This window comes from Malaclemys terrapin, chromosome 5, assembly GCF_027887155.1.
Source record: "Malaclemys terrapin pileata isolate rMalTer1 chromosome 5, rMalTer1.hap1, whole genome shotgun sequence".
NCBI classification, from domain to species: domain Eukaryota; kingdom Metazoa; phylum Chordata; order Testudines; family Emydidae; genus Malaclemys; species Malaclemys terrapin.
In genome coordinates this window covers 110,698,699-110,723,913 of record NC_071509.1, presented here as the reverse complement: position 1 = coordinate 110,723,913, position 25,215 = coordinate 110,698,699, and the positions used below count along the sequence as shown (strand labels likewise).

Sequence of the window (25,215 nt, the reverse complement as noted above, 5' to 3'; positions counted from 1 at the left end):
CTACACAGCAGCAGCTCCTTGCCTTCATGGCAGCAGACGATACAGTACGACTGCTAGCTGTCATTGTCATCTCCTGGGTGCTTCTGGCTGACCTCGGTGAGGTCGGTATGGGGTGCCTGGACATAAATCGGAGTGACTCTAGGTCATTCTCTTCTTTAAGTTTTGTCTCATGGAGATTCAGTCCTGCCTGGAATATGCGAACTGGAGGCTTCTGCCTCAGGCTGCTCTCCCAGCTGGCAGCACCACACAGTCGCACCTACCCCTTGTTCCCATGGCTCATGAAGCCTGGACAGTAGTAAGTAGCAGTTCAACTATAGGCTGAGCAAGCGCAGAATGGTGGTAGAATGTGCCTTTGGATGTTTAAAAGCTCGCTGGTGCTGTTTGCTGACTAGGCTGTCTGTGATTGGAGCACAGCAAGGTGCGCTGTGCATCACAGAGGCTTTGAAAACCAGTTTCATGACTGGCCAGGCTTCGGTGTGACAGTTGTGTGTTTCTCCTTGATGCAAACCTGCCCCCTTTGTTGATTTTAATTCCCTATAAGCCATGGCATCAGTTGCCTCTCCCTCCGTGAGAGCAATGGAAGACAATCGTTTCGTGCCTTTTTTTCTATGCAGATGCCATACCACAGCAAGCATGCAACCCGCTCATCTCAGCTGCCGCTGTTGTGTCCTGGGTGCTGCTGGCAGCAGACAGTGCAGTAGGGCTGCAAACCATAGTCATCGAACGACCGCTTCTGCTGCCACTCTGCTCTCCTGCAGATGCCATACCACGGCAAGGCATGGAGCCCGCTCAGATCACCGCAGCAGTTATGAGCACTGTAAACACCATGTGCATCGTCCTGCAGTATATGCAGCACCAGAAACTTCAAAAGCAAGCGAGGAGGCGATGGCAGCGAGGACATGGATGTAGACTTCTCACAAAGTACGGGCCCCGGCAATGTGCACATCATGGTGTTAATAGGGCAGGTTCATGCTGTGGAACGCCGATTCTGGGCCCGGGAAACAAGCACAGACTGGTGGTACCGCATAGTGTTGCAGGTCTGGGACAATTCCCAGTGGCTGTGAAACTTTCGCATGCGTAAGGGCATTTTCATGGAACTTTTGACTTGCTTTCCCCTGCCCTGAAGCGCAAGAATACCAAGATGAGAGCAGCCCTCACAGTTCACAAGCGAGTTGCGATAGCCCTCTGGACGCTTGCAATGCCAGACAGCTACCGGTCAGTTGGGAATCATTTTGGAGTGGGCAAATCTACTGTGAGGGCTGCTGTGATCCAAGTAGCAATGCGATCACTGAGCTGCTGCTGTCAAGGGTAGTGACTGGGAAATGGACAGGTCATAGTGGATGGCTTTACTGCAATGGGATTCCCTAACTGTGGTGGGACAATAGACGGAACACATCCCTATCTTGGGACCGGAGCACCAAGGTAGCCAATACATAACCGTTGGGGATGTTGAAATGCCTATAGTTATCCTTGGGGACCCAGCCTACCCCTTAATGCCATGGCTCATGAAGCCATACACATGCACCCTGGACAGTAGTCAGGAACAGTTCAACTATAGGCTGAGCAAGTGCAGTTTAGTAGGATGTGGATGTTTAAAAGTAAACTGCGCCAGCGTGCTGACTCGGTTAGACCACAACGAAACCAATATTCCCATTGTTATTACTGCTTGCTGTGTGCTCCACAATATCTGAGAGAGTAAGAGGGAGACGTTTATGACGGGGTCGGAGGTTGAGACAAATCGCCTGGCTGCTGATTACGCGCAGTCAGACACCAGGGCAGTTAGAAGAGCAGCAGCAGGGCACGGTGTGCATCAGAGAAGCTTTGAAAACCAGTTTCATGACTGGCCAGGCTACGGTGAGAAAAACAGAACTTTCACCTTGGTGAAAACCCTCCCCCTTGGTTCACTCTACTTCCCTGTAAGCCAGACGCCCTCCGCTCCCCCCTTTGATCACCGCTTGCAGAGGCGATAAAGTCGTTTTAAATTCATTCTTTATTAATTTGTCACACAAATGGGGGGATAGCTACCAAGTTATCCCCCCATTTGTGTGAGGGGTGGAGGAGGAGGGAAGCACTGGGTGGGGTGGTGGGGGAGGAGGGAAGGACAAGGCCACACTCAACTTCAAAACTTATTGAATGCCAGCTTTCTGTTGCTTGGGTAGTCCTCTGGGTTGGAGTGGTTGGGTGCCTGGACGCCCCTCCCCACCACGTTCTTGGGCGTCTGGTTGAAAGGCTATGGAACTTGGGGAAGTGGGAGGTTGGTTACACAGGGGCTGCAGTGGCGGTGCTCCTGCTGTGCTCCTGCTGCCTTTCCTGCACCTCAACCATACGCCGAAGCATATCAGTTTGATCCTCCAGTAGCCTTAGCATTGCTTTCTGCCTCTTCTCATCACGCTGATGCCACCTCTTCTCTTGCTCCCGCCACTTGTCCTCTCACGTGTCCCTCCTGTCCTCACATGCATTTTGTGCTTTTCTGCACTCTGACATTGTCTGCCTCCACGCATTCTGCTGGGCTCTTTCAGTGTGGGAGGACTGCATGAGCTCAGCACATTTCATCACGAGTGCGTTTTTTTTCGCCTTCTAATCTTCACTAGCCTCTGGGACAGAGATGATAGGGCGGGCGTTGAAACATTTGCAGCTGCGGGAGGGAAAAAAGAGTAGTATTTAGAGATACATTTTAGAGAACAATGGGTCGACTCTTTCACGGTGAACTAAGCTGTTAATGTTACATAGCATGTGTGCTTTCTTTACAAGGTCGCATTTTGCCTCTTGTATTGAGGGCCTGCCGGTTTGGTGTGAGAGATCACACACGGAGGGCCGGTGGGCAACAGAATTCGGCTTTCAGGCAGACATGGTAAGCCAGTGTCTTTTGGCTTCTTTAACTTCCATAACGTGGAAATGGTTTCAAACAGCAGTGCCCTCATTTCCCATACCAAGCACTCATTGGGTTGGCCATTTAAAATGGGTTGGCCATTTAAAAGGAGGGGCTGCGGTTTTCGGGTTAACGTGCAGCACAAATCCAACTGAAACCCTCCACACACACACCCAATTTTCTGGGATGATCGCTTCACCCCTCCCCCCACTGCGTGGCTAACAGTGGGGATGATTTCTGTTCAGCCGCAGGCAAACAGGCCAGCAGGAACGGCCACCTCTGAATGTCCCCTTAATAAAATTCCCCTATTTCAACAGGTGACCATGAATGATATCACTCTCCTGAGGATAACACAAAGAGAAAGAGGATTTCCACTCCATCCCCACACACTAACAGATTTTTCCAGTAGCTGGACTGGCCGCGAATACATCCCAAGTCTTCAGGGCAAATTAATCATTAAACACGCTTCTAAACCACGTCTTATATTTACAAAGGTACGATCCCCAGAGGTCCCTTCTCTGCCTTCAAGGTCCGGGAGCCTGCCTTGCGTGGGTTGGGAGGGTACTGGCTCCAGGGTGATAAACAGTTCCTGACTGTCAGGGAAAATGGTTTCTCCGCTTGCTTGCTGTGTGCTATCTTCAACCTCCTCCTCTTCCTTGTCCCCAAAGTCTGCATCCCTGTTGCGTGAGAATCCTTGACGGAGTTCACGCACAGGGGCGGGGTAGTTGTAGGGGCACCCCCTAGAATGGCATGCAGCTCATCATAGAAGCGGCATGTCTGGGGCTCTGACCCGGAGTGGCTGTTTGCCTCTATGGTTCTTTGGTAGACTTGCCTGAGCTCCTTAAGTTTTACACGGCACTGCTGTGGGTCCCTGTTATAGCCTTTGTCCTCCATGCCCTTGGAGACTTTTTTCAAACATTTGAGCATTTCATCTTTTGGAACAGAGTTTTGAGAGCACAGATTCCTCTCCCGATACAGCGATCAGATCCAATACCTCCCGTTCGGTCCATGCTGGAGCTCTTTTGTGATTCTGGGACTGCATGGTCACTTGAGCTGATCAGCTCGCTACGCTGGCCAAACAGGAAATGAAGTTTAAAAGTTCGCGGGGCTTTTCCTGTCTACCTGGCCAGTGCATTTGAGTTGAGAGTGCTAGCTCCCGGAGGCCAATACCATCGAATTGCGTCCACACTACCCCAAATTTGACCTAGCAAGGTCGATTTCAGGGCTAATCCCCTCGTCGGGAAGGAGTACAGAAATCGATTTTAAGAGCCTTTTAAGTCGACAAAAATGGCTTCGTGTGGACGGGTGCAGTGTTAAATTGATCTAACGCTGCTAAATACGACCTAAACTTGTAGTGTAGACCAGGGCCTAGAGATGTAAGTTAGAGGATCATTTTATTTTTTTAGCTTTCTGGTGATTAGAAACATGTTTTAAAATGTCCTAGTTTTTATGTAATGAGGAAAAAGTCTTAATTCAGATACTATCTACCCCTTTTAATGTTAGAACATCGTTAGGGATAGCTCAGTGGTTTGAGCATTGGCCTGCTAAACCCAGGGTTGTAAATTCAATCCTTGAGGGGGCCATTTAGGGATCTGGGGCAAAAATCTGTCTGGGGATTGGTCCTGCTTTGAGCAGGGGGTTGGACTAGATGACCTCCTGAGGTCCCTTCCAACCCTGACATTCTTTAAAAAAAAAAAAAAAAAAGAAAAAAATCTTCTCTGCTATTTCCACTCAATTGCCAACATTAGCAGTTATTAATCACAGTGAATCCAATCTGGTACTGAAGAAATCACCATTTCCTCAGAACACAGACAGCTGAAAGGCTTGATTCCATAGAGCCATTGGATGTGGTAAGTGGTTCAAAAAAAAAAAGAAAAAAACGATCTGCAAGTATGTCTAATATAGTGAATGACAGCTAAGGGAAACAGTGGTGGAGATTGGAGCGCAAATGAAGATCTTTTGCTGTGATCATAACCTTATCTGAGAACTTTCTTAAGGGAGCTTCACCCCCCCCCCCCGCTTTGATTGCATCTTTAAATAAAGAAAAAATGAATTAAGACTAGTGTTTCAAGTGATAGTAAATGTATTACATAAATTGGCATGAGAATGTAATGAGTCACAATCTACAGCCAGTTAGATAACTCCTAAAATACAAATTCTTTATTGCTAATACACAAGCAAAGAGTATACCAAAAAACAAGATTCCTTTCATAAGTCTAAAAAGATGATATTGACAATGGAGGGTTCAGTGCTCTGCTGAATATTTTCACTTTCAATATAAACTGTCAAACCTGAATAATCTATCCTTCTTTTATGTTATAATTATGATTGTCACAAGTTTTTTGGTGGTGCATATTTTACAGTGTGTTTGAGGTTATTTGTTGGCATAATCCCAAGAAGGCTGAAAGCTTACATATGCTCTTGCACGAAGACTCTCTTTATAGGGGATAGAGTGGATTTTGCACTCAGGAGAACTTGTTCTATTTGTACCCACTGACTTCGTCATTTTAGGCAAGTAATTTGGGCACTGTTTTCAAAACTTCTGAACTTCTTTGACTTCAGTGAGTTGTGAATGCTGAGTAAGTCTTCTGATAAAGTCAGCGAGTGCGAAATTTTATATAAATCAGCTTCAGCCAAAATGATCCTCTGTACAAAACAAACCTTAAGGCTGGGATTTTCAGGCTCTGTTTACCTAACTGCCAACAGAGTCCTGAAAATCCCACTCAGCCATGTCACTTTGGAAGCTACTCACTCTTTAGGTGAAGTAAGTATTCTTGCCAAAAAGTGTAAATGGCTGATTGAAAAGCTTCTACAGTGTGTACTCATTATTTGCTTTTTTTGCAATGATATATTCCTTTCTCTAATATGACTGACAAAGTTTTTGGGAGATTATATTAATGACCTTCTACTCCATCTGCTGGGCTTCTGAGTATTAAAATTAGTTGGAGGTTCTTCCACCTTGTATTGTGTCCCTAAATAACTCAACAAAAGTCACTGGAAGAATCTTATAAACTACCATCAAAGGGCTCCATGTGATAAACAACTAAATTGTAATAGTTTTGAGTGAGTCACGGCAGTGCCAGTACTAATTATTTTCCTTAACTCCTATAAATACTTAAAATCAGGTATAAATGCAAAAGTTGCTATAACTGTCATGAGAAAAACTTCAAGTTTACCTTTTCCCACTGTCTTTTAGATCACAATTTTGTACCTAAATACCAGAACTTCTACTGGTAGTTGGGGAGAGGAAAGACTGAACATAAGACACTCTGCTTCTTTCCAGAGGCCTTGTTGAACCTTCACCATAACTTGGTTTTTACAACTCCATGAGGAGGTCCAAGATGAAACTATACTACTCCTGTGGTAACCCTGGCACTTAAGGATTGTGAGATAAACATAACATGGTGGGCTTAGATCATCAGTGAAATAAGGCTATTTATATTGACACATCTAGGATTTCACCAGTTACTTACTGAAGAACAGGGCCATTCAGACCTCTTATTCTTTCATGCTGTCTAGCCTTATTATTCAGTTAACTTTTTGAAAACAAGTATCAAGCATAATTTTCACAATCATGAGAGCTACACACCCACCTTGTTTCAAACACGAAAAAGTAGATTTTGGAGCACAACTGCACCAAGAAATAAGGGGTAAACTGAACAGCAAAAGGGGTCTGACCAAAGTTTTTGTTAAGCCTTTTTGTTTGTAAAATGACTTGCAGACTAAAATGATTAGCTGTCAGAAGCAAGGGCTCCAGTCTCTGCTACCCAGAATCTTAGTCCATTGAGGCTACCCGCTTTTTCAACAGCAGTGAAATCTTATTTCTTTAGATTGTTGGGTAAGATCCATTCCATGTGGTAACTTCAGAAACTGCTCAAACATCCCCATCTGTCCTCAAATATCACTTGTTCTGTTTCCTGGAGATTGGCTATCATTGGTTAATAGACTATAGTGTCCTCTAAAAGAGAGGTGATATTACTTCCCAGAAATGAATAAAGACTGTCATCCATTTCTTAGCTAATGGGTGCTGATCCATCATGGTTGTGAAAAGATTAAACCCGTTCATTGCTTTCTGCCAACATGAAATGAAGTCCAGCATTGAATTGGAAATTGTTTAAGCATTCTTAGAGACTCAGGGATGCTGACTGGCACATGCTGCTTGTTCAACAGCTATGCCTTCTCAGACTGCATCTCCAAGTCATGGTCTCCCATAGGTTCTAAAGATGCATTTAAAGCCATGGCAGTTGTACTGTTCACTTCTGGATGTAGAGTGTGGGGCTGCCTTCTAAGTAAGTGACTACTGTGGACAAGCAGAAATATACCCACGTTTTAAATATAACCTTAATCCTGGGCCTGGGAGGAGATTCCTAGCTCCTGCTCACAACCTTATGCAGCTAGATATTAAACTTTATACAGAGTCTGGGATTGCCTACAGTGGAGGTGACCAAAATACATTCAGCTATCTAGGAGCTGAAAATTGTACAGCACAGTTTACTCTTAATGAGCAGCTGCATTTCCAATCTTGTTATTTTGAGGTAGAGAGTGCGAACTCTTCTCTAGCTCTCCTTCCATTCATTCCTTCTGGATGCCAGAGCCACTTGGGAGCAGAATTTGGACAGCCTAATAACTTTATGTGGGGTGGGATAGTCTTCCCCTGGAAAAAAGAGAGGGCTGTTTGCTGGACTTAATACCAAAATGTGAGTCCAACTAGGGGAAATGGGCAAGGGAAAGTAGCCTTATATCAGTTTGAGTCTACATGCCTCTTGTAGCAGTAAGGGCTAATAGGCCATATTTCCATCCTGGGGAATTCTGATAGATGTATAATTACCAGTCCAGACACAGAGAATGTGGTTACATGTCTCAACTGTCCTGAGGTAGAAAAAGAACCCCAGGCTTACCTACCTCTAACTCAAATCTGTTTTTTTTCCTCTGGCCAGAGGTGCTGCCCACCTCACACAAAATAAAACCTGTAGAAACCTTCCTGTGGCTGAGAGTTCTACTCCCTGCCTACATTCATGGCTTTTTTAATATGCATGACTTCTGAACCCAATGCATTGGTTTGTCCTAGGTCTCCCATTCCTCTAGTAGGCAGCTGCAGGATGCCCTATCAATCCCAGGGGCCCAGAATCTTCTGTATAGCCTACCACTCCTTATTATTAACAGACTTGTGGGGGGGGGGGGGGAAGACGACACATGCCAATGTGGTGGTCTAGATCAACTCCATAGGATTCTGCTGTCTTAAGTACACAGATTTGTTAAGTCTTAGGCTATGTCTAGGCTATAGCAGCCCAGCTACAGTACCATAGCCGTGCCACTGTAGTGCCATAGTGCAGACACAGACTACGGGGACAGAAGTGTGTGTTAAAGTAATTCTACATCCCTAAGCAACAGTTGCTACGTCAATGGGAACATTATTCTGTCAACTTAACTGTGCCTACACTGGGTGGAGGTCAGCATAGCAATGGCACTCTGGTTTGGATTTTTCACACCCTGAAGTGCTGTAGCTATGTTGACTTAAATTTTGAGTGTAGACCAGGCCTTAATAGGAACATGGCTCTGACATTTAGACACGAAAGATTAATTACAATTCAAAGGTATTTTAGAAAAGGAGATCCTATTAAAATCCACCAATTCTATTACTTTTCTATTGCAGGGTTTGGAGTAGGAGGTCCATTAAACTTACCAATGGAACTCTCCATAAATAGACTAAAGTCTCTCCTCTCATCTTCACAAAGCCTTGCTGGGAATCACTATTGGGGCAGAGAGAGACTGCTCTTGTCTGATAAAGTAGGAAAGAAGCAAAAACTTAGACATACTATGTAGAACAAAAAAATTACAGGTAAATTCTCTTAGGAAAGAAAATGCAGTCTATCTGCAAGCTTCCTTCTGTATTTCACATTCTTCCCAAGGCTCTGATCTGACTGAGCTAGAAAAGTATTCTGAATATTGACATGAAAATCAGTAGATGGACTTGTACCGCTTTCATTCTCAATTTCAGTGTAAGCAATTTCTTAGAAATAGTGATATATCAGTTTAGTAATTGCAGCCTAGTGTAAACACATGAAGACCAAGCTAAAACTATAAAGGAAAAACAAGATGGAAAGGGAAATTCCCATTGCAGTTCTAGTGAGGCCAGCCCTGGTTGGATCACAGGCTTTGTCGCATGGTGTCCTGGCTATCCGACTCCTGGCTTTGTTTTTCTTCCATTACACACCCTATTCTTTGTCCCCCTCCTCTAGTGTCACAGCCCTGACCTTTGTCTTTTCTCTCTCATCAGATATGAGAGAGACTACTTGTTGCCTGGCTTGGTCCTGGGGGCCATGGGCTGGCTGGGAAACTGCTCCTGGTGACTGTCTTGGCTAGATTGTGTTTTGGAGTGGCAGCTACTCCTGGTACTCTGAGTGGGTGCTACTGAAATGGCTAGGGCTGCTAATGGTTAGATGGAGATGGAAAATGAGGGACAGCCTTGGCTGCTTAAGGCAGGGACAGCTGCTTTGAGAAGGAATGCCACTGGGGCTCAGGCCAAGTGGCTCTGTGAAGGAGAGGAACAACCATGTATACAGGACTGCTAAGGTTATGTTGGAGGCGAGCGAGCTGGAGTCGCTGACATTTTTGTAGGCTTTATTTAAAAACTAGGGATGAATGAGATGAAATGAGCAAGTAAAATACATTAAGGTTTGGCAATAGGAGTGCAGACATCAGGACAGGATAAGGAGAAGGTCTCTGATATTAATGGTAATCCAACTGAAGGTTGCAAAGAAATGACTATTTACACTCACTCTGCCTCTATAGATATACAGGGTAAAGAAGTTCAGGGTGTATTCAGCTATGTTGCTGCCTTCTGAAAAAACTGCAACTAGCAGATAAGGTCTGCTGAGGTAATTGCAATAATCATATCTGTGTGTGCTGAGAGGTCAATGTGTGACTTTTTTTTTTTTTTTTTAAAGGGCTCAGACTACATAATCAAAACAAACAAACCCCTTTGTGTCACATGTCTTTTTATGAAAGCTCATGGTTAAAGCAGCACCAAGATTTTTAAGGTGACTTAAGCCAGGTCTATACTACAGACCTATATTGGTATAACAGTGTCACTCAAAGGTGTGAAAAATCCTCACCCTGAGCCATGTAGTTACAGGTGATCTAACCCCTCCATGTCAACAGTGCTACGGTGAGGAGAGAGCTTCTCCTGGCAACATAGCTACCACCTCTCGGGGCAGTGGATTAACTATGCCGATGGGAGAAGCTCTCGTGTTGGCATAGAAGTGTCTTCACTAAAGCGCTGAAGTGGTGCAGCTGCACATGATGATGAGCCCTAAGAGACTCTGAGTAAGCAGGCATACAAATTGACAATTTCTAGCTACTAGCAAAAGTTTGCTCTGATGATAATGTGAAGGAAGCTCTGATGGATCCAGATGCTCCTGTCATCTACGCAATCCTTCATGGCCAAGACCGAACTTGCTGGGTCCAAGGAGCATGGGCATATACAATTGTATATGGTACACTCAACACTGCATTCAATAGGCCAGATCCTTTGGGGAATGCTGCCTATCAAATCAAATGGGAATTCAGAAACTTTCTAGTCAAATTGTCCACTGCCTGATCTGGGTCTGTCTAGAACCATTCAAGGGGCAGGTCCAGACACCTAAGGAACATATTTCCAAACATAACATCCCATGGTAAATCTTTATCAAAACATTGAGAGGTCCAGTGTAACCAGAATGTTGGGTCCTTTTCACTTCTACTGAAAAACAGGGATGTTTTCAGGCTACCTTTGTATACTTCTTTGAATTATAACGATATGTTTATATCCTGTTCGGATTATGAGCGAATTCTGTAGGATTGAGGAAGTCTTTGAGGGAAATCCTTCTAATTATCTTTTCACTATTTGATTAGTGTATTCTGTAAACATATACTCAAGGTGCAATAAAATTAAATGAAATATTGGCCGAATATTGTCATTTAAAAAAATCTAAACTTAGACTGAAGCTGGTCCATCCTGGTGTTTAGTGGAGATTTTAACAAAGACCAAAACACACAATCAAAATTTAAATATGAAGGGCCAGATGCAGCTGCTGTAAATCAGCAGAGCTTAATTAAAACTAGTGTTGCTATGGCAACTTAGCCCAGCTGTACCTCTGGCCCAAAATGTTAGAACTGAATTGGCTAAAACAAACTGAGGTTCAGTGGCTATGTAAATGTTAGCAAGTTTTTTAGTGCTAAAATAAAAGGGAGAATTCTGTGCAACACCTTCAGTGGGGTTGGCTAATGTCAAATGTTTTTCTATTGTTTCTCTAAGGCAGCCTTTGCCATTTCAGCTAATTGCTCTCCTATCAGTGGGAAAACAGTGGTCTTCTACACCAGTGGTCTCCAAAGTGGGGTGCGCAAGGATCCTTCGGGGTGCACGGCAGGAGGTGCGCCATCGGAGCAGCGCTGCTTTTTTTTTCCCCCCCTTCAGCAGTTCAGCCGGGAGTCCAAGCAACTTTTTTTTTTTTTTTTTTTTCTCTTTGCTTCAACTGTTCAGGCGGGAGCAGGGGGTGCGTGCTCAAAAATTTTTTACTGATGGGGGGTGCGCGATCAAAAAGGTTTGGAGACCACTATTAGTATCACTTCTAGTAACTGTCAAAGCTGCAGATGATATTTTAAGCAAATGAAAGTTTCTATCCACTACACTGAGGATGCAGAATTTAGCTGGCAGGCCAAGAGGCAATGCATTTGTAAATATTTTTTTTTATTTAAAAAAATAGTCCCACAACTTTTTCTCGTAGGTTCAGTTGAGGCTCATTGCTTTGGAGATGAGTAAGTTTGAAGAAATCAGGTTCTTTCCAAATTCCTCTACTGTATTATTAATAATTGACCACAATTACATTTTCCTATTGGAAATATACAAACATGGTAACTTTTAGCTTGAGCCCAAACATGGAGTTTAAACTGAAAAGGAAATACTTTTTAGACCATTTTGAGCAACTGAAAAGTTTAGAATGGAAGTGTCTTCCCAAATTTTATTATTGTATATGCTAGAACAGCAATACACTTGCGTCTTTTCTTAGGCATGTGACTATGTAAAAGGGTGTCTTTTTTTTTTTTTGTAGCGCTATTAGTGTACTAAGTGCATTACACACAATTCTAGCTATCTCATGACTTTAAGAGCTTGACCAATGTTTTATTGTTTAATGACATATGGCTAACAACCAATAAGTCTGTTCCCTTAGCTCCTTTCTATGTATGAGAAATTTGCACCAGTGTAATTACATTGATGTGATATGCAATTTACTGGATTAACTTTCACTGTTATAAACACCACACTACATTGATGCACTATGTCCACATTAGGGGGTTGCAGCAGATGAACTTACACCAGTGCAAATTTCTTAAATGTAGGCAGGATTTTAGTCTGGTCTAATTTGTAACTGGAACTTTAATGGTAACTAAATATAAATCTACATCACAAATTGAGGTGTAATTACTAGTATGGTTGTCTGTCATATCGGTCAATGACATCATGGCATCACATGTATTCTCATGTGGCTGTATAGTCTGGTCCATAAGGAGCAAGACTGCGAACAGATATAACACAGGAATGTGCATGTTCTCACTGAAGACTTGACATGACACTTGACCCTTTTTTGAATCAATTTTTTGGTCTGTTTTCCTCAGTTTTGCAACCTTTATTGATTGCTCGCATAGAGATGGTAGTTGAATTTATTTCCGTCCCACACATTTATGAATTTTGAATTGCTCATGATTGTTAATGCTATTTTTTTATTATTATTATTTAGGAGTGAGCTTATAAAGACCTACATAGACTTTGAAAACAACCATAAGAAAAAATTGTAGGGCCGAAATCTGAGATTTGATATTTTGCTTATGATGCCCCAGTATGAAGCTCTATACCAGTGAGGCAATTAACAATGCTCTTGCTTAAAATTAATCTTCATTTGTCTCCTAATTTTGCTTCTAACATCCTCTTTGGAGGAAATTCACTGTCATAAAGCCTGAAATGCATTCTCTATGCCTACCCCTCCCTGAGTCCAGAGCTAAGTTGTGGTATTGCAGTGCAGTCCTAAAACCTTTATGCCAGCCCATAGTTTGGCCTCTTCACATGGACTCTTTGGCTGTGGCTCTTCACCCTTCTGGTACAATCAACCATGAATTGGAAGGCTTGCCTACCTTAGGGATCTCTGCACAGATGTAGCCACACTGGTGCAACCCCCACAGTGTAGATGTAGTTAGCCAGCGATCCCTCTAAGTTTGAGAATGATTGTCTTCTAAGAAATGATAGCCAATTATCGCTGGTGGATCTGGAATCCACAGAACTTATCACAGTTGGAGCAGACATTTCTTTGTGGAAGGGGTGGATATGGACTGTTGAGTTAGGCTGCGGCACATTCATTCCTTTCCCGTTTCTCTGTTTCTTGTTGTTGTCTCCCTTGGGTCTTGAAATGGTGGAATCCTTGCAGCAAGGTCCTTCTCCATTTTAATCAGTGAAAGGCTTGGGTTTCCCATAAATTTATATCGATGTTGCACTTCTTCTTGGTTGGCTTAGAGGGTGTCATTGAAGTGCTTTTTTGCCCTCCCCTCGTCCATTGGTCTTGGTTCAACTACGAGAAAATGACCTGCTTCGGGAATCAATTTGTCTGGCATTTGAGAACGTGACCAGCCCAACAGAGCTGGTGGCAGATGATCATAGCTTCCATGCTGGAAGTTTTAGCTTGGCACAGAACACTGATGTTGGTGCATCAGTCATCTGACTGGATTTGGAAGATCTTGTGAAAGAACAGTTGATGGTATCGTTCAAGAGCCTTGAGCTGCCTTCTGCATGCAACCCAAGTTTTGGCACCATACAGTAGAGCAGGGATAACAGACAGATACACGTGAAGCCTGGTTTGGTTCTTGATGTCACGAGTCTCAAAGATATGTTTTCTCAAGCCTCCAAAAGCTGCACTGGTGCATTGGAATCGGTGTTGAATCTTCTCGTCAATGTTGACTATTGGCAACAGCTGCTGAGGCAGGAGAAGTGCTCGACATTCTTCAGGGTCTCTTTTTTGGTCTTGATTGTGGGAGCAGGATTTGGAGGGATTTGGAGCCTGTTGATGGAGAATTTTAGTTTTCTTGGTGTTGGGTGTGAGGCCTAGTTGGTTGTAGGCCTCAACTGTTTTTTGAAGATCTTTTTCCGAGTGGGAGCACAGTTGTCTACATATTGCAGTTTAGTGACTGATTTAGTAATAGTCTTTGTCTTGGACTGGAGATGACTGACATTGAAGAGCTTGCCATCTGTATTGGATGTCAAGTCTGGAGGGAAGCTTGTCAGTGATGAGTAGGAGGATGAACCCAAGGAAGATGGTGAAGAAGGTTGAAGCGATGACACAGCTTTGCTTTATTTCTGTCTTAACTAGGAATGGGTCCATTTCAGATCCATTGCTGATGACCATCACGGATATGTTGTCGTGGAGGAGTCAGAGGACGGCAACAAATTTTGGTAGGCATCCAAATTTTAGGAGAATTTGCCACGGAGCCTCATGGTCGATGGAGTCAATTGCTTTCATGAGGTTGATAAAGGCCATGTATTAAGTTTCTCGGTAAGGTCCTGCCATAAAAGCCAGGTTTGATTGGGTCCTTGAGACTCTCGATGTTGATCTTTCATCTGGCTGATTTCTTCTGCATTCATGTTTTGAAGCAAGTTTTGATGGAAGTAATTGAGTGGATGAGGTGATAGTCTGTCCAACAATCGTCAGCATAAGTCATCGCTTTTGTGATATAGACATCTTCAGTCATGAGCACGGACAATAACATAGTCGATCAGATGCCAATGCTTGGATAGGGTTTTTTCCCATGATGTCTTGTACTTGTTCTTTTGGAACATAGTGTTCCTGCTTATTTAGATTGTGTCCGGATTTGGTCAGGAGAAGTATTCCATTGGAACTGGTCTTGCCCACTCTTTCCTTTCCAATCATGCCACTCCAAGCTCTAAGTGATGTCCAACTCTTGTGTTAGAATCAGCAAGGAATATAAACTTGTCCTCTTTGGAGGTGAAGGTTGGCATAGAATCCTTCTTTGGTTTTGTCATCAGCATCAAGAGTTGGAGTGATGCTCTGAGTGTTGCATGCTAGTTCTTGGCAAATTTAAGGCAGAGAGTCATGAGTTGTTCATTGTTGCTAACTGGTAGTTCCAAGAGTTGGTTTATTATTTGGCTTTTGATGGTGAAACCAATACCGTAGATTCGTAATTCATCATCGCCTGCTCCTATCCAGAAAAAGGTGTAACCATCACCTTGTTCTTTTAGCTGGCCCTTTCCTACATGTCGGGTCTCGCTCAGTGCAGCAATGTTGATGTTATATCCCCTGAGTTCTCTGGCCACAATCACTGTTCTGTGCTCTGACTGGTTACTATTTGGATTGTCCATCAGGGTTTGAATGTTCTAGGTTCTAAATTTCATTGTTCAGTTTTGAGCACAGTTAGATAATCCCTCTGAACGTGGTTATCCAGTCGTGGTAACAAGGCAGACTGTTTAGGGCACCTTTTGTTGCCTCTTCCCCATGTGGGATGTGCAGTGGGGCCTAAAAAGGGCAGCTCAGTTGCTGTTGCAGCTGCCGAGTTGCACTTCTGCCTTTGATCAAATGCAAAAACAACCATCTAACAGCCGCTGCCTGCATGCCAGTCCGTGACTAGGAGCTTCTGGTCATCGCTGCCTGCTCCAGTTGCCACTCGCCAATCACCATAGGACTTGCAGCCTTCAAAACTGTTGAGAGAAATTTTCCATCCTCTTGAGCTGCCGTTGAGGATGTGGGGATGGAGGGTCGGATCTCTGTTCGTCTGAAAACTCATCTTTCACCTTGACACGTTGGGTGATCGTACCAGGAATGCAAGACTCCTGACTGCACTGCTCTCAAGATTATGGGAACACTCAAGCTACGTCCAGGTCACGATCCTCCAGGGTAGAGTATAGATTATATACTGCATTGGTGTAAATTGGGGTTTTCTTCAGAATGAAGGAACTGAGGTAAGTCAAAGTCAAATCAGTGCATGTTGCACTTTACAGCACTGCAGCAAATTATCATGGGAGTTTGCACCAGTGCTGCCATAGCTATACAAAAATCCCTAAGGTAGACAAGCCCCCTGTACCAGGGTGAATTTTTTCCCCTTTCTAACATTGATGATCTGGAAGAAATCTACAGCATGTTAATGATAACAATAGAGATTGCTCTGGAAAAAAAGATCTTGGCTCAAATTCTGATATGTTAATCCATTGTCAGTGGAATTATTCTGAATGTATTTCAGTGTAACAGAGAGCAGAGTTCTGCCTGTGGGCTTTTTGTCTCAGAATTGATGAGGAATATCTGTTGACCTAAAGTCTCATAAAACTGACATTGTAAAATCCAAAATTTGTGGCATTATAGAAAAGGATGGAGCAGGAAACAAAAGAAAACTGCATTAGTTCAAAAGATCCTTTTTCTATAGGTACAGAAGTTTATAGTTTTATCTTTAAACTCTTATGGCACAGTAAAAACTATTTGAAGAAAAAAATCTGAGGCATGTTTTAACTTCGTTATAAGCCTTGAACAAGGAAATAGCATGTTCTCAGCATAATTAATTACAGCAGTGTATTTTCTTTGTGCAGCTTTAGCCTGTCTTTAGGAAGGAAAAAAAAAAAAAGACAAAACACGGAAGTACAGTAAACATCTTGAAATGCAATTTCCTTCTTACCGGGAACAATACCACATGACTTGCTAAACAACTTCAAAACAAAACAAAAACCTTGCAGTTGTACTGGAATGTAGTCAAAACTCAGTTTCCTGTAAACTCTGCTTCAGCGTAGAAATAATATCCAATAGGATCTCTTTGAAGCAACATTGCCTTGTTTCAGTTTGTGAATTTAGTACACAGGGAAAATGTTGGTTCTGAAGTAACCCCCGTGTATCCCAGCCCTCTGCCTGAGCCCCCTCCTACACTCCAAGCCCCTCGACCCCATCCCTGCAACAGGAATTCTATGTGCACCAATATGGAGGTGATGTGTGACACACCACCTCCATATTGGTGCACATAACAAAATTCATTGTGCAGCAGTGTTCCCTCTAATTTTTCCCACACATGTGAAGACTTACTTCCACTATTCATCTTTAGAACAAGGTAAGCTTGGGCAGAGGCAGAACATGCTTTCTATACCATCAATGTATCTGGCCTTGTAGGTTTAATCTCTAGAAATAAGTACTAATTTAAGACCAGATTCGGCAAGGAGCTTGCGCCAATGAATTGGCCCTCTTGCTGAGATTGCTGAAAGGGTTGTTGTGATAGCCTTTTCAGAAATGTGGATTCCTGACCAGTAGGAACTGGATGTGGCCATCAGAATTATTGCACGTAGGTCACTGAACAACCATTAGAGGATAACTTTTAGACATTACTGACCCGGGCTGGATCTGAAACAGCAGGTGAGAGGTGAAAAGCTCTACATCCCATTACCAAACCCATGAGCTGCATAGTCCCTTACCATTTCAGTTGATACACTTTTTACAAGGGAACACACACAATGCACATGTTTGCTAAGATGTGGCTGAATCCACATGTTCATTTCCTTCAAGCTCTGGAGTGACCTGAAATGATAACTAAAGAGGATTCAGTATGGCTTATATCTCATAGTCTAGCAAGATCTCTGATTCAGATATCCTCACTCATGTTAGGTAGCCCCTTATTCGGCAACTGGCTGGCCAGAAGGGGGTTGTTCTGAAAGTGACATAAGGGGCTTTGTCTAGATTGGTATTTCTCAACTGGTGGCATCCCCCATGTAAATCAGGGGTCTTTTGAGGTATTGAGAATTTTATTACAATCTAAAACAAAGAGAATTTTGCTCGATTGCTCCTGCGCACCCATAACCTTCAAGATCAAATATTCTCTGTTGACCTCTCAAAATATACATACAAATAAATTATATATGGTTATCGCTGATACATTTGTTCTCCTATTTTTATATTAAATGAAAGGGGGTTGCAAAACTTGTTGACTTCCAATAAAGGGGAGCCAACCTGAAAAGGTTGAGAAACTCTGCGGTAGACCAAGATGTAGAGGTATGTTGTTTGCTAATGCATTCTAACATGTTCTGTCTAGCATAAACAATGCAGCATACACTTTAACATATGTGTTGAGTTAACATTGGTTGAATTAAAGCAGAGTGCTAAAGGAATTCTATAGTGTTCCTAGCTTTCTCACCTGCACTTGACTTTCAAACTCAATATAGCAGCTGCAACAACATGTTGCCACTTGACAGACTGGCCTTACTTCATTTCAGCATTTACTTGATTTGAATTCATAAGGATAATGAACTGTATTATAATGTCTAGTCATTATTAGTATTTTTATTAACTATTCAGTGTCCAAAGATATGCTAGGAGATTTATGGACATAAAAACACGTTCTCTTCCCTGAAGAGTTTACAGTCTAGATTTTAGACAAACAAGTGTGAGAAACATATTGGGGTGAGACTGAAGGAACGGAGGACAAAGATAATGTCATACTGTTCATAAATTCCAATTCAAGAAGGGACCATTGTGATCATCTGGTCTGTATAACACAGGCCATTGAACTTTCTCCAAAAATAATTCCTAAAGCATATCTTTTAGAAAAACATCCAAACTTGATTTTAAAATTCAGTGATAGAGAATCTATCATGAACCTTAACCATTGGAACAACTTTCCAATTACTCTCACTGCTAACAAATTTTAAGCCTTACTTCCAGTCTGAATTTGTCTAGCTTCTATTTCCAGCCATTGGATTGTATTTTACCTTTCTCTGCTAGACTGAAGAGCTCTTTATTATTTGTTCCCCATGTAGGTACTCACAGACTGTAATGAAGTCACCCCTTCTCCTTGTTAGACTCAAAGAGCTCAGTCCATTTAGCTTATTATAAATCATGTCTTTTCTCTGAACAGTCTCCAATTTATCAATATCCTTCCTGAATTGTGGACCCCAGAACTGGAAACAGTATTTCAGTAGCAGTCACAACAGTGACAAATACAGAGGTAAAATAACCCCTCTACTCCTACGTGAGATTACAGTTTATGCATCCAAGGATTGCATTAGCTCTTTTGGCCACAGGGTCACACTGGAGCTTCTGTTCAGCTGATTATCCACCTCTGCCCCCAAAAACTTTTTCAGTCACTGCTTCCCAGGATAGAGTCACCTTCCTGTAAGTATGGACTACGTTTTTCTCCTAGATATATAAATTTATATTTAGCCATATTAAAATACATATTGTTTGCTTGTACCCAGCTTATCAAGTGATTCAGATTGCTCTGTATCAGTGACCTGTCGTCTTCATTATTTACCACTCCCCAAATGTTTGTGTTATCTGCAAACTTAATCTGGGATGATTTTGTTTTCTTCCAGGTCGTTGATAAAAATGTTAAATAGTGTAGGGCCAAGAACAGATCCCGGTGGGATCCCACTAGAAACACACCCGCTCAATGATGATTCTCAGGTCTCAAAATGTAATTGTAAACAATCTGTTAAACAGCTTTTAATTAATTTAATGTGTGATATGTTAATTTTGTATCATTCTAGTTTTTTATTCAAAATGGCATGTGGTATCAAGTCAAATGCCTTAGAGAAGTCTACGTCTATTATGTCAACACTATTACTTTTAGAAGCCAAACTTGTAACCTCAGAAAAAAAAAAATCAGCTTAGTTTCACAGGATCTGTTTTCCATAAACTGATTGGTATTAATTATATCACCTGCCTTCAATTCTTTATTACTTGAGTCCCATATCAGCTGCTTCATTATCTTGTCCAGGATCAATGTCAGACTGACAGACCTATAATTACCTAAATCATCCCCTTTTAAAATATTGCCGCAGTATTAGCTTTCTTTCGGTCTTCTGGAATTCCCCCAATATTCTAAGACTTACTGAAACTCATCTTTAACAGTCTAGAGAGTTCTCCAGCCAGCTCTTTTAAAACTCTTAGATAGAAGTTATGTGGATCTGCTGATTTTTAAAATGTCTAACTTTAGTAGCTGCTGTTTAATAGCCTCATGAGCTACTAATGGAATGGAAAGAGTATTATCCTATGATATGACTACATCATCTGTTTTCCCCAAATATGGAACAGAAATATTTATTGAACATGTCTGCATTATTAATAATTTTACCGTTTTAGTCTAGTAATGGACCCAATACCATTATTAGGATTCTTTTTGTTCATAATATATTTAATGTCCTTATTGTTCTTAACTCTGATGGCCACAGATTTGTCCCTTTGCTTCCCGTATCAATTTTCTACAAGTCCTAGCTTCTGATTTATATTCATTACTATCAGCTTTCCTTTTCTTCCATTTACTATTTTTTTTATTTTATTTTATTATTGTTGTCTTCACTATCCCTCTAAACCAGGTGTTCTCAAACTGGATGTCGGGACCCCTCAGGGGGTCACGAGGTTATTACATGGGGGATCACGAGCTGTCAACCTCCACCCCAAACCCCACTTTGCCTGCAGCATTTATAATGGTGTTGAATATAAACTTAACACCATTTTTATATAAGGGGGAGGTTGCACTCAGAGGCTTGCTATGTGGAAGGGGTCACTAGTAAAAAAAGTTGGAGCGCCACTGCTCTAAACCAGGTCTGTTTTTGTTGTTGTTGTTGTTTTTTTAAACCAATATGGCCTTCTTCATCAATTGTGGCTTTTGGGACATCTAGTAAAGTGTTGTGAAACAATTCCCAATTATCATTCACATTTTTCTGTTTAAATTTTCCCTCACAGCTGATATGACTCATAATTGTTTTCAGGTTTGTGAAATTGACCTTTTTAAAGCACTGGGTATATACAGATATAGATATATTTATATGTATGTATGTCACTGCTCTGGATTTTATTGTTTGCACATTATAAATGTGATCAAGTCATGATCATTTGTACTTGTTACCATTAATTTTTAGTTCTGCGATCAGTTCCTCTTTATCGGTCAAGACGAAGTCTAATCTAGAATTCCCCCATGTTGGATGCAACATTTTTGACTTAGGAAATTTTCATCTATAATATTTAGAAATTTCAAGGATGCTTTCCACTGGCACTATGAGACCTTCAGTATCTGGCACTCAAATTGAAGTCCCCCATGATCAGATGATCAGGCAGCTTTTATTTCTCCACATGTAGGTGTGTAAGGCTCCTTTGGGGGGGTGGGGGGGTGTCTTTGCATGTCTTGTAGGTTCCACATATATGCACATGAAACCACCTTTATATGCATCTACATCAACTTTTAAAAATACAATTTAACTTGTCTGTTCTGATTATACTTTTTCAAAATGGTGTGTGTACATATGCCTCCATTAAAAGCACTTGCTAACTTTTTTAGTTTTTAAACACTTCTAACCTCCCTTCTTGCTCTTCATAATGTTTTATTAAATAGGCAGTCCTGAGGCAGGCACTTGGCTGCCTCATAAAGACTCCAACCTGTGTGATTATAGAACAAAAAAATACAACTTGTGGACTAGGGCTCCCACAGATCAACATGTACTCTGGCACAGGAAAATAATTACACTCATTTTAATCAACTAAAAGTATATTTTTAAAAGCACTGGAAACCCTAATCTAAAATTTTCAGTGTACGCTGAAACTAGCACCTTCCATTTCATTTTAAGCTGTGTTTTAGAAGGAAGTCATTGTCAGCTCAAAAAGTGGCAGTTTGGGGAAAAAATGCTTTCTAATCTGATTACAGCTGAGTGCATACACTGGAAAAGTTTTCCTTTAAGTTGCTAATATCTCTGTGGAGCAGCTTTGGTCTGAGTCATGGCTACTAGAGAAATACAGCAGCCTGAGCTGGAGGTGATTACAACCAACCATGGAGTTTTTAGGATCCAAGTGCCTTTTGTGTATTTGTACACTTTAAAAGGGCTTATATGGAATTTAAACAATATTTTTCACTTATTGTGGCTTTGTCCATATGAGGATCTCAGGGAGCACAGTAAACTTGTCATGATGTGAATCTTCCTGGTTCAGAGGATCAGTGCAAATCCCTCTGCACCACTGATATTGTTGGCTCGGATTCACAATTGCTGTGGCCTTTCTAAACCAGTTTGGTGTTGCCCACGCAGGGGACCATAAGACCATGCAAGGGACCATACGCCTGCCATGGAAGAGGAGGACAAGGGGTCAGGGACAGGCCAGAGGTGAGAAAAGAAGCTTGTATGCCTTGGTAATTTTGTGCCCTTGCAGTGGTCCACAGAGGTCACTGAAGCAGGAACACAAGTTAGGGCAGCTCTTAAGACTAATGTAACCTAGCTCAGGAGCCACACTGTCTAGATGCCCCTAAAAAAGTGAGGCTCAAGTTACCTACCATTGCTGCCTGTGCTGGTCCATTTGTCCTATTTTCAAATGAGGAAAATGCAGACAGAGGTCAGTAAGGTCACAAAGGAAGCCTGTGTAAGTTACCACGGTTATCAGGCTCCCATAACAGGGCTGAGAATAAGACCCAGATCTCTTGGCTCAAGATTATCCCTTTTACAAATGTATAAATCTAATAATGCATTACTTTGTAAAACAAACCATTCTGTTAATTATGCTTCACCATGACCTTCTGCTTTATCTTAATTTCACAGCTTTTTCAATTCTTTTAAAGCAAAATTCTGGCTGGATAGAGAACATCAGGTAAAGGCATATGCTCCTTTGTAGGGGGAAAAAAAAATTTCAGCTGAACAAAATTTGACAAAAACAGGGTGCAGAAGAGAAACAAGGCCCTATAAAGTCTATGTAAACTGATCAACAGTGAATTTCACCTGCCCTAGTGTTTCCCAGCTCCAATGCTTTGTTTGGTAACTTAAATTCCTCGTAATTTTCTATAGTCTTAACTAATTTAAAATAATTTTGTGTCTTCTGCAAATTTTGCTACCTGACTATTGACTCCCTTTTCTAGACTTCTGTTAAATGTATTGAACAGTACTGAGCTGACTACAAAAACGTGGGAGATACTGCTGTTAGTTTTTCCCCCACAGAGGAAAAACTGATCATTTGTTCCTACTTTAATTTTCTATTAGTTTCTGATCCATGACCCTTCCACTCCTACACGTCTATGATTCTATCTAACCTTGCACTATGATAGTTTAGTTTCTGTAACTGTTTATTGTGATAGACTTTCAAAAGGTCTTTCACAAAGTCCATATAAATTATATCAATTATTGTGTTAAAGAATTATAGTAAAGAGAGAGATGGCTTTCTGTTGGAAAAGCTGGGGTGGTTTGTCCTTTATTGATTTATTTCCATTTATAACTATTGTTTCCATCACTCTCCCGGGGAATAAAAGTAATGTTGGCTGGCCTGTAATGCCTAGGCTAATCCTTAGCTTCCTTTTCAACAAAGGTTCACCGAAGTGCTACCCTCAACGCTTATGGTATTTTAATGAGACTGTATAGTACGAAACTCAGCCACTTAATCTTAAATTCTGCGCCCCCCACCCCCAAAAAACTGCTGCCTGTATTCACCCAGTTGTTACGCTTAGTCACCACTCCCCCTTGCCCCCGCCTCAGCTTGAGCTCCTGAAAGGGGGAGGTTAGAGACAGATCAGCGCTGAGCAGCAGGACCTGAAGGGAGGGAACGACGTTGCCCGGCTGTGTGCATATTTCCAACTGCCCCCAGTTGTAACCCCCAACCTGTGCCACAAGCTGCGGGGCATCATTTGCTCCTAACTGTGTCTCGGAGCAAAACCCCCAGGGCGCTAGGAGGGCAAGGAATGCAGCCTGGCTGCCATGCCCAGTGCATTAACCCAACTCAGCCTAGTGAATGCCAGGAAGGCGTCTCCTCGCTCCCCTCCCCGGCGCTGCGCGTGGCCAGCGGCAATGGCTCTTCTGCACGCGGGCCCCAACGGGGTGTGCGGGAGACGGGCCGGGGCCGGGGGAAGACTCTCGCCTTCGCTCCCGGGTGCAGCGGCCTGCAGAGGCGGCGCAGGCGCCCTGCTCCCAGCGGAGTGCACCGCGCTGCCGCCGAGCCGAGAGCTGCGGGGGCTGCAGGGAGAAGGCGGAGACCGGCTGTGGCTGCTGCACTAAGCCCCTTACCCCGCGGGCTTCGGAGCCCTATGCCCCCGCCGGCGAGCCCGGGGTCCCGGCTAGTGGCGGCTCGCGGTAGCTTCCGGGATGCTGCTGCTTCTGCTGCTTGCTGCCTGTTGGGGGCGGGGGGCGCTGTCTGGCAGCCCCCCCGGCCCGGCGGTGCACAGCCTGCGAGGGGGCTGGTGGCTGGGCAACGGGAACGGCTCGGTGGTGCTGAAAGGGGATGTGCCTGGCTGCGTTCACACGGCCTTACTCCGCCAGGGCCTCATCCAGGTACCGATGCATGCCGGGCTACGGCTCTCTCCTCGCAGGGGTCCGGCCCGGGGCTAAAGCGAACTGCGCCTGGGAACCCCCTGCCGACGCTGCCCCCAGAGATGGTGTTTCCGTCCGTGTGTCTGGCTGCCCATCCGGCGGCTGGGATCAGCGCACCGGCCTGGGCGAGGGCAGGAGGCTGGTAGTGGGTCTCCCTCCCCGCGTTCCTGCTCTAGGCCAGTGCTGCGGGGCTTAGGGTATGGGCAGTGCTCGGGTGGTTTTGGTGGATGTGCATAAAAAGAAATGAATAAAACGTGGTGATTTGGGGGGCCGTGTTCTGTCAAATGTAAAAACATGAAATAAAAGGTAAGTAGCCTGGGAGCACTTGAAAGGGAGCCCTAAGGCCCTGCCTCTTAGAAACATTTACAAATTTTATTAAAGCTAATGTTTAAAATCAAATTTACGCAGGTTAAGAAGGAAGGTACATCTGGGGTCAGGCTTGAGTTATGAGGGATTACAGGTATGGGTTACAAGGTTCACAGGATGCATACATAGTACCTAACCAGCATAGACCCAGATTGGGGTGCAAGAGTTTTTAAAACGTCAGTGGATAAGTGGTCTCGGGTACGCCACCCATAGAATGTATTTAGAGGCCAAGTCAGTATTGGTGTAGTGAATAAGTACATGGGCGGGGTGTGTCCCTTGGTTCGTCAGGGAAGGAAGGAAGTGGGTTATTTCCCTGACTGGCGTTCTCGCTTACTCAACCTGGTACTGATGGTGTCCTGTGATGTATTCCGTGTAGATGTCTCTGGACCACCTGATGGTGTTGGACACCATGAGCTGTCTCATGAGCCGGGCATAGTGTTGACCGACTCTGCACGCTCTCAGCACCAGCTCATTGTGGGAGTCCCACGCACCCAAGGCTTTACAGTTGTCTCAAACACTGCAAGTTTCACTAGCATGACTGCAGTATCTGGGGCTATTCCTGTAGCAATATTTTATATTTTTTTCACATCTTTAATGTCAAAGGAGGCCAAATCTTGCTATGTACAGCATCACTGAAATGCAACCA

At 43.1% G+C, this 25,215-nt stretch overlaps 1 protein-coding gene and 1 long non-coding RNA gene across 2 annotated transcripts in view; one reads left to right on the top strand and one right to left on the bottom strand.

The window, feature by feature from the left end:
- Window positions 1-1,972: 1,972 nt before the first annotated feature.
- LOC128837811 (uncharacterized) lies at window positions 1,973-23,990 on the bottom strand. The gene is made up of 2 exons (XR_008445039.1): window positions 23,901-23,990; window positions 1,973-2,635 (listed from the first exon to the last, which is right to left on the bottom strand). It is a non-coding gene; the product is annotated as an uncharacterized LOC128837811 (long non-coding RNA).
- Window positions 23,646-25,215, top strand: part of MANBA (mannosidase beta) — a 62,189-nt gene continuing 60,619 nt past the window's right edge. The window contains exon 1 of the mRNA XM_054029382.1: window positions 23,646-24,164. Within this exon, the coding sequence (XP_053885357.1) occupies window positions 23,979-24,164 (186 nt within the window). The 5' untranslated portion in view covers window positions 23,646-23,978. The remainder of the gene's footprint in view (window positions 24,165-25,215) is intronic.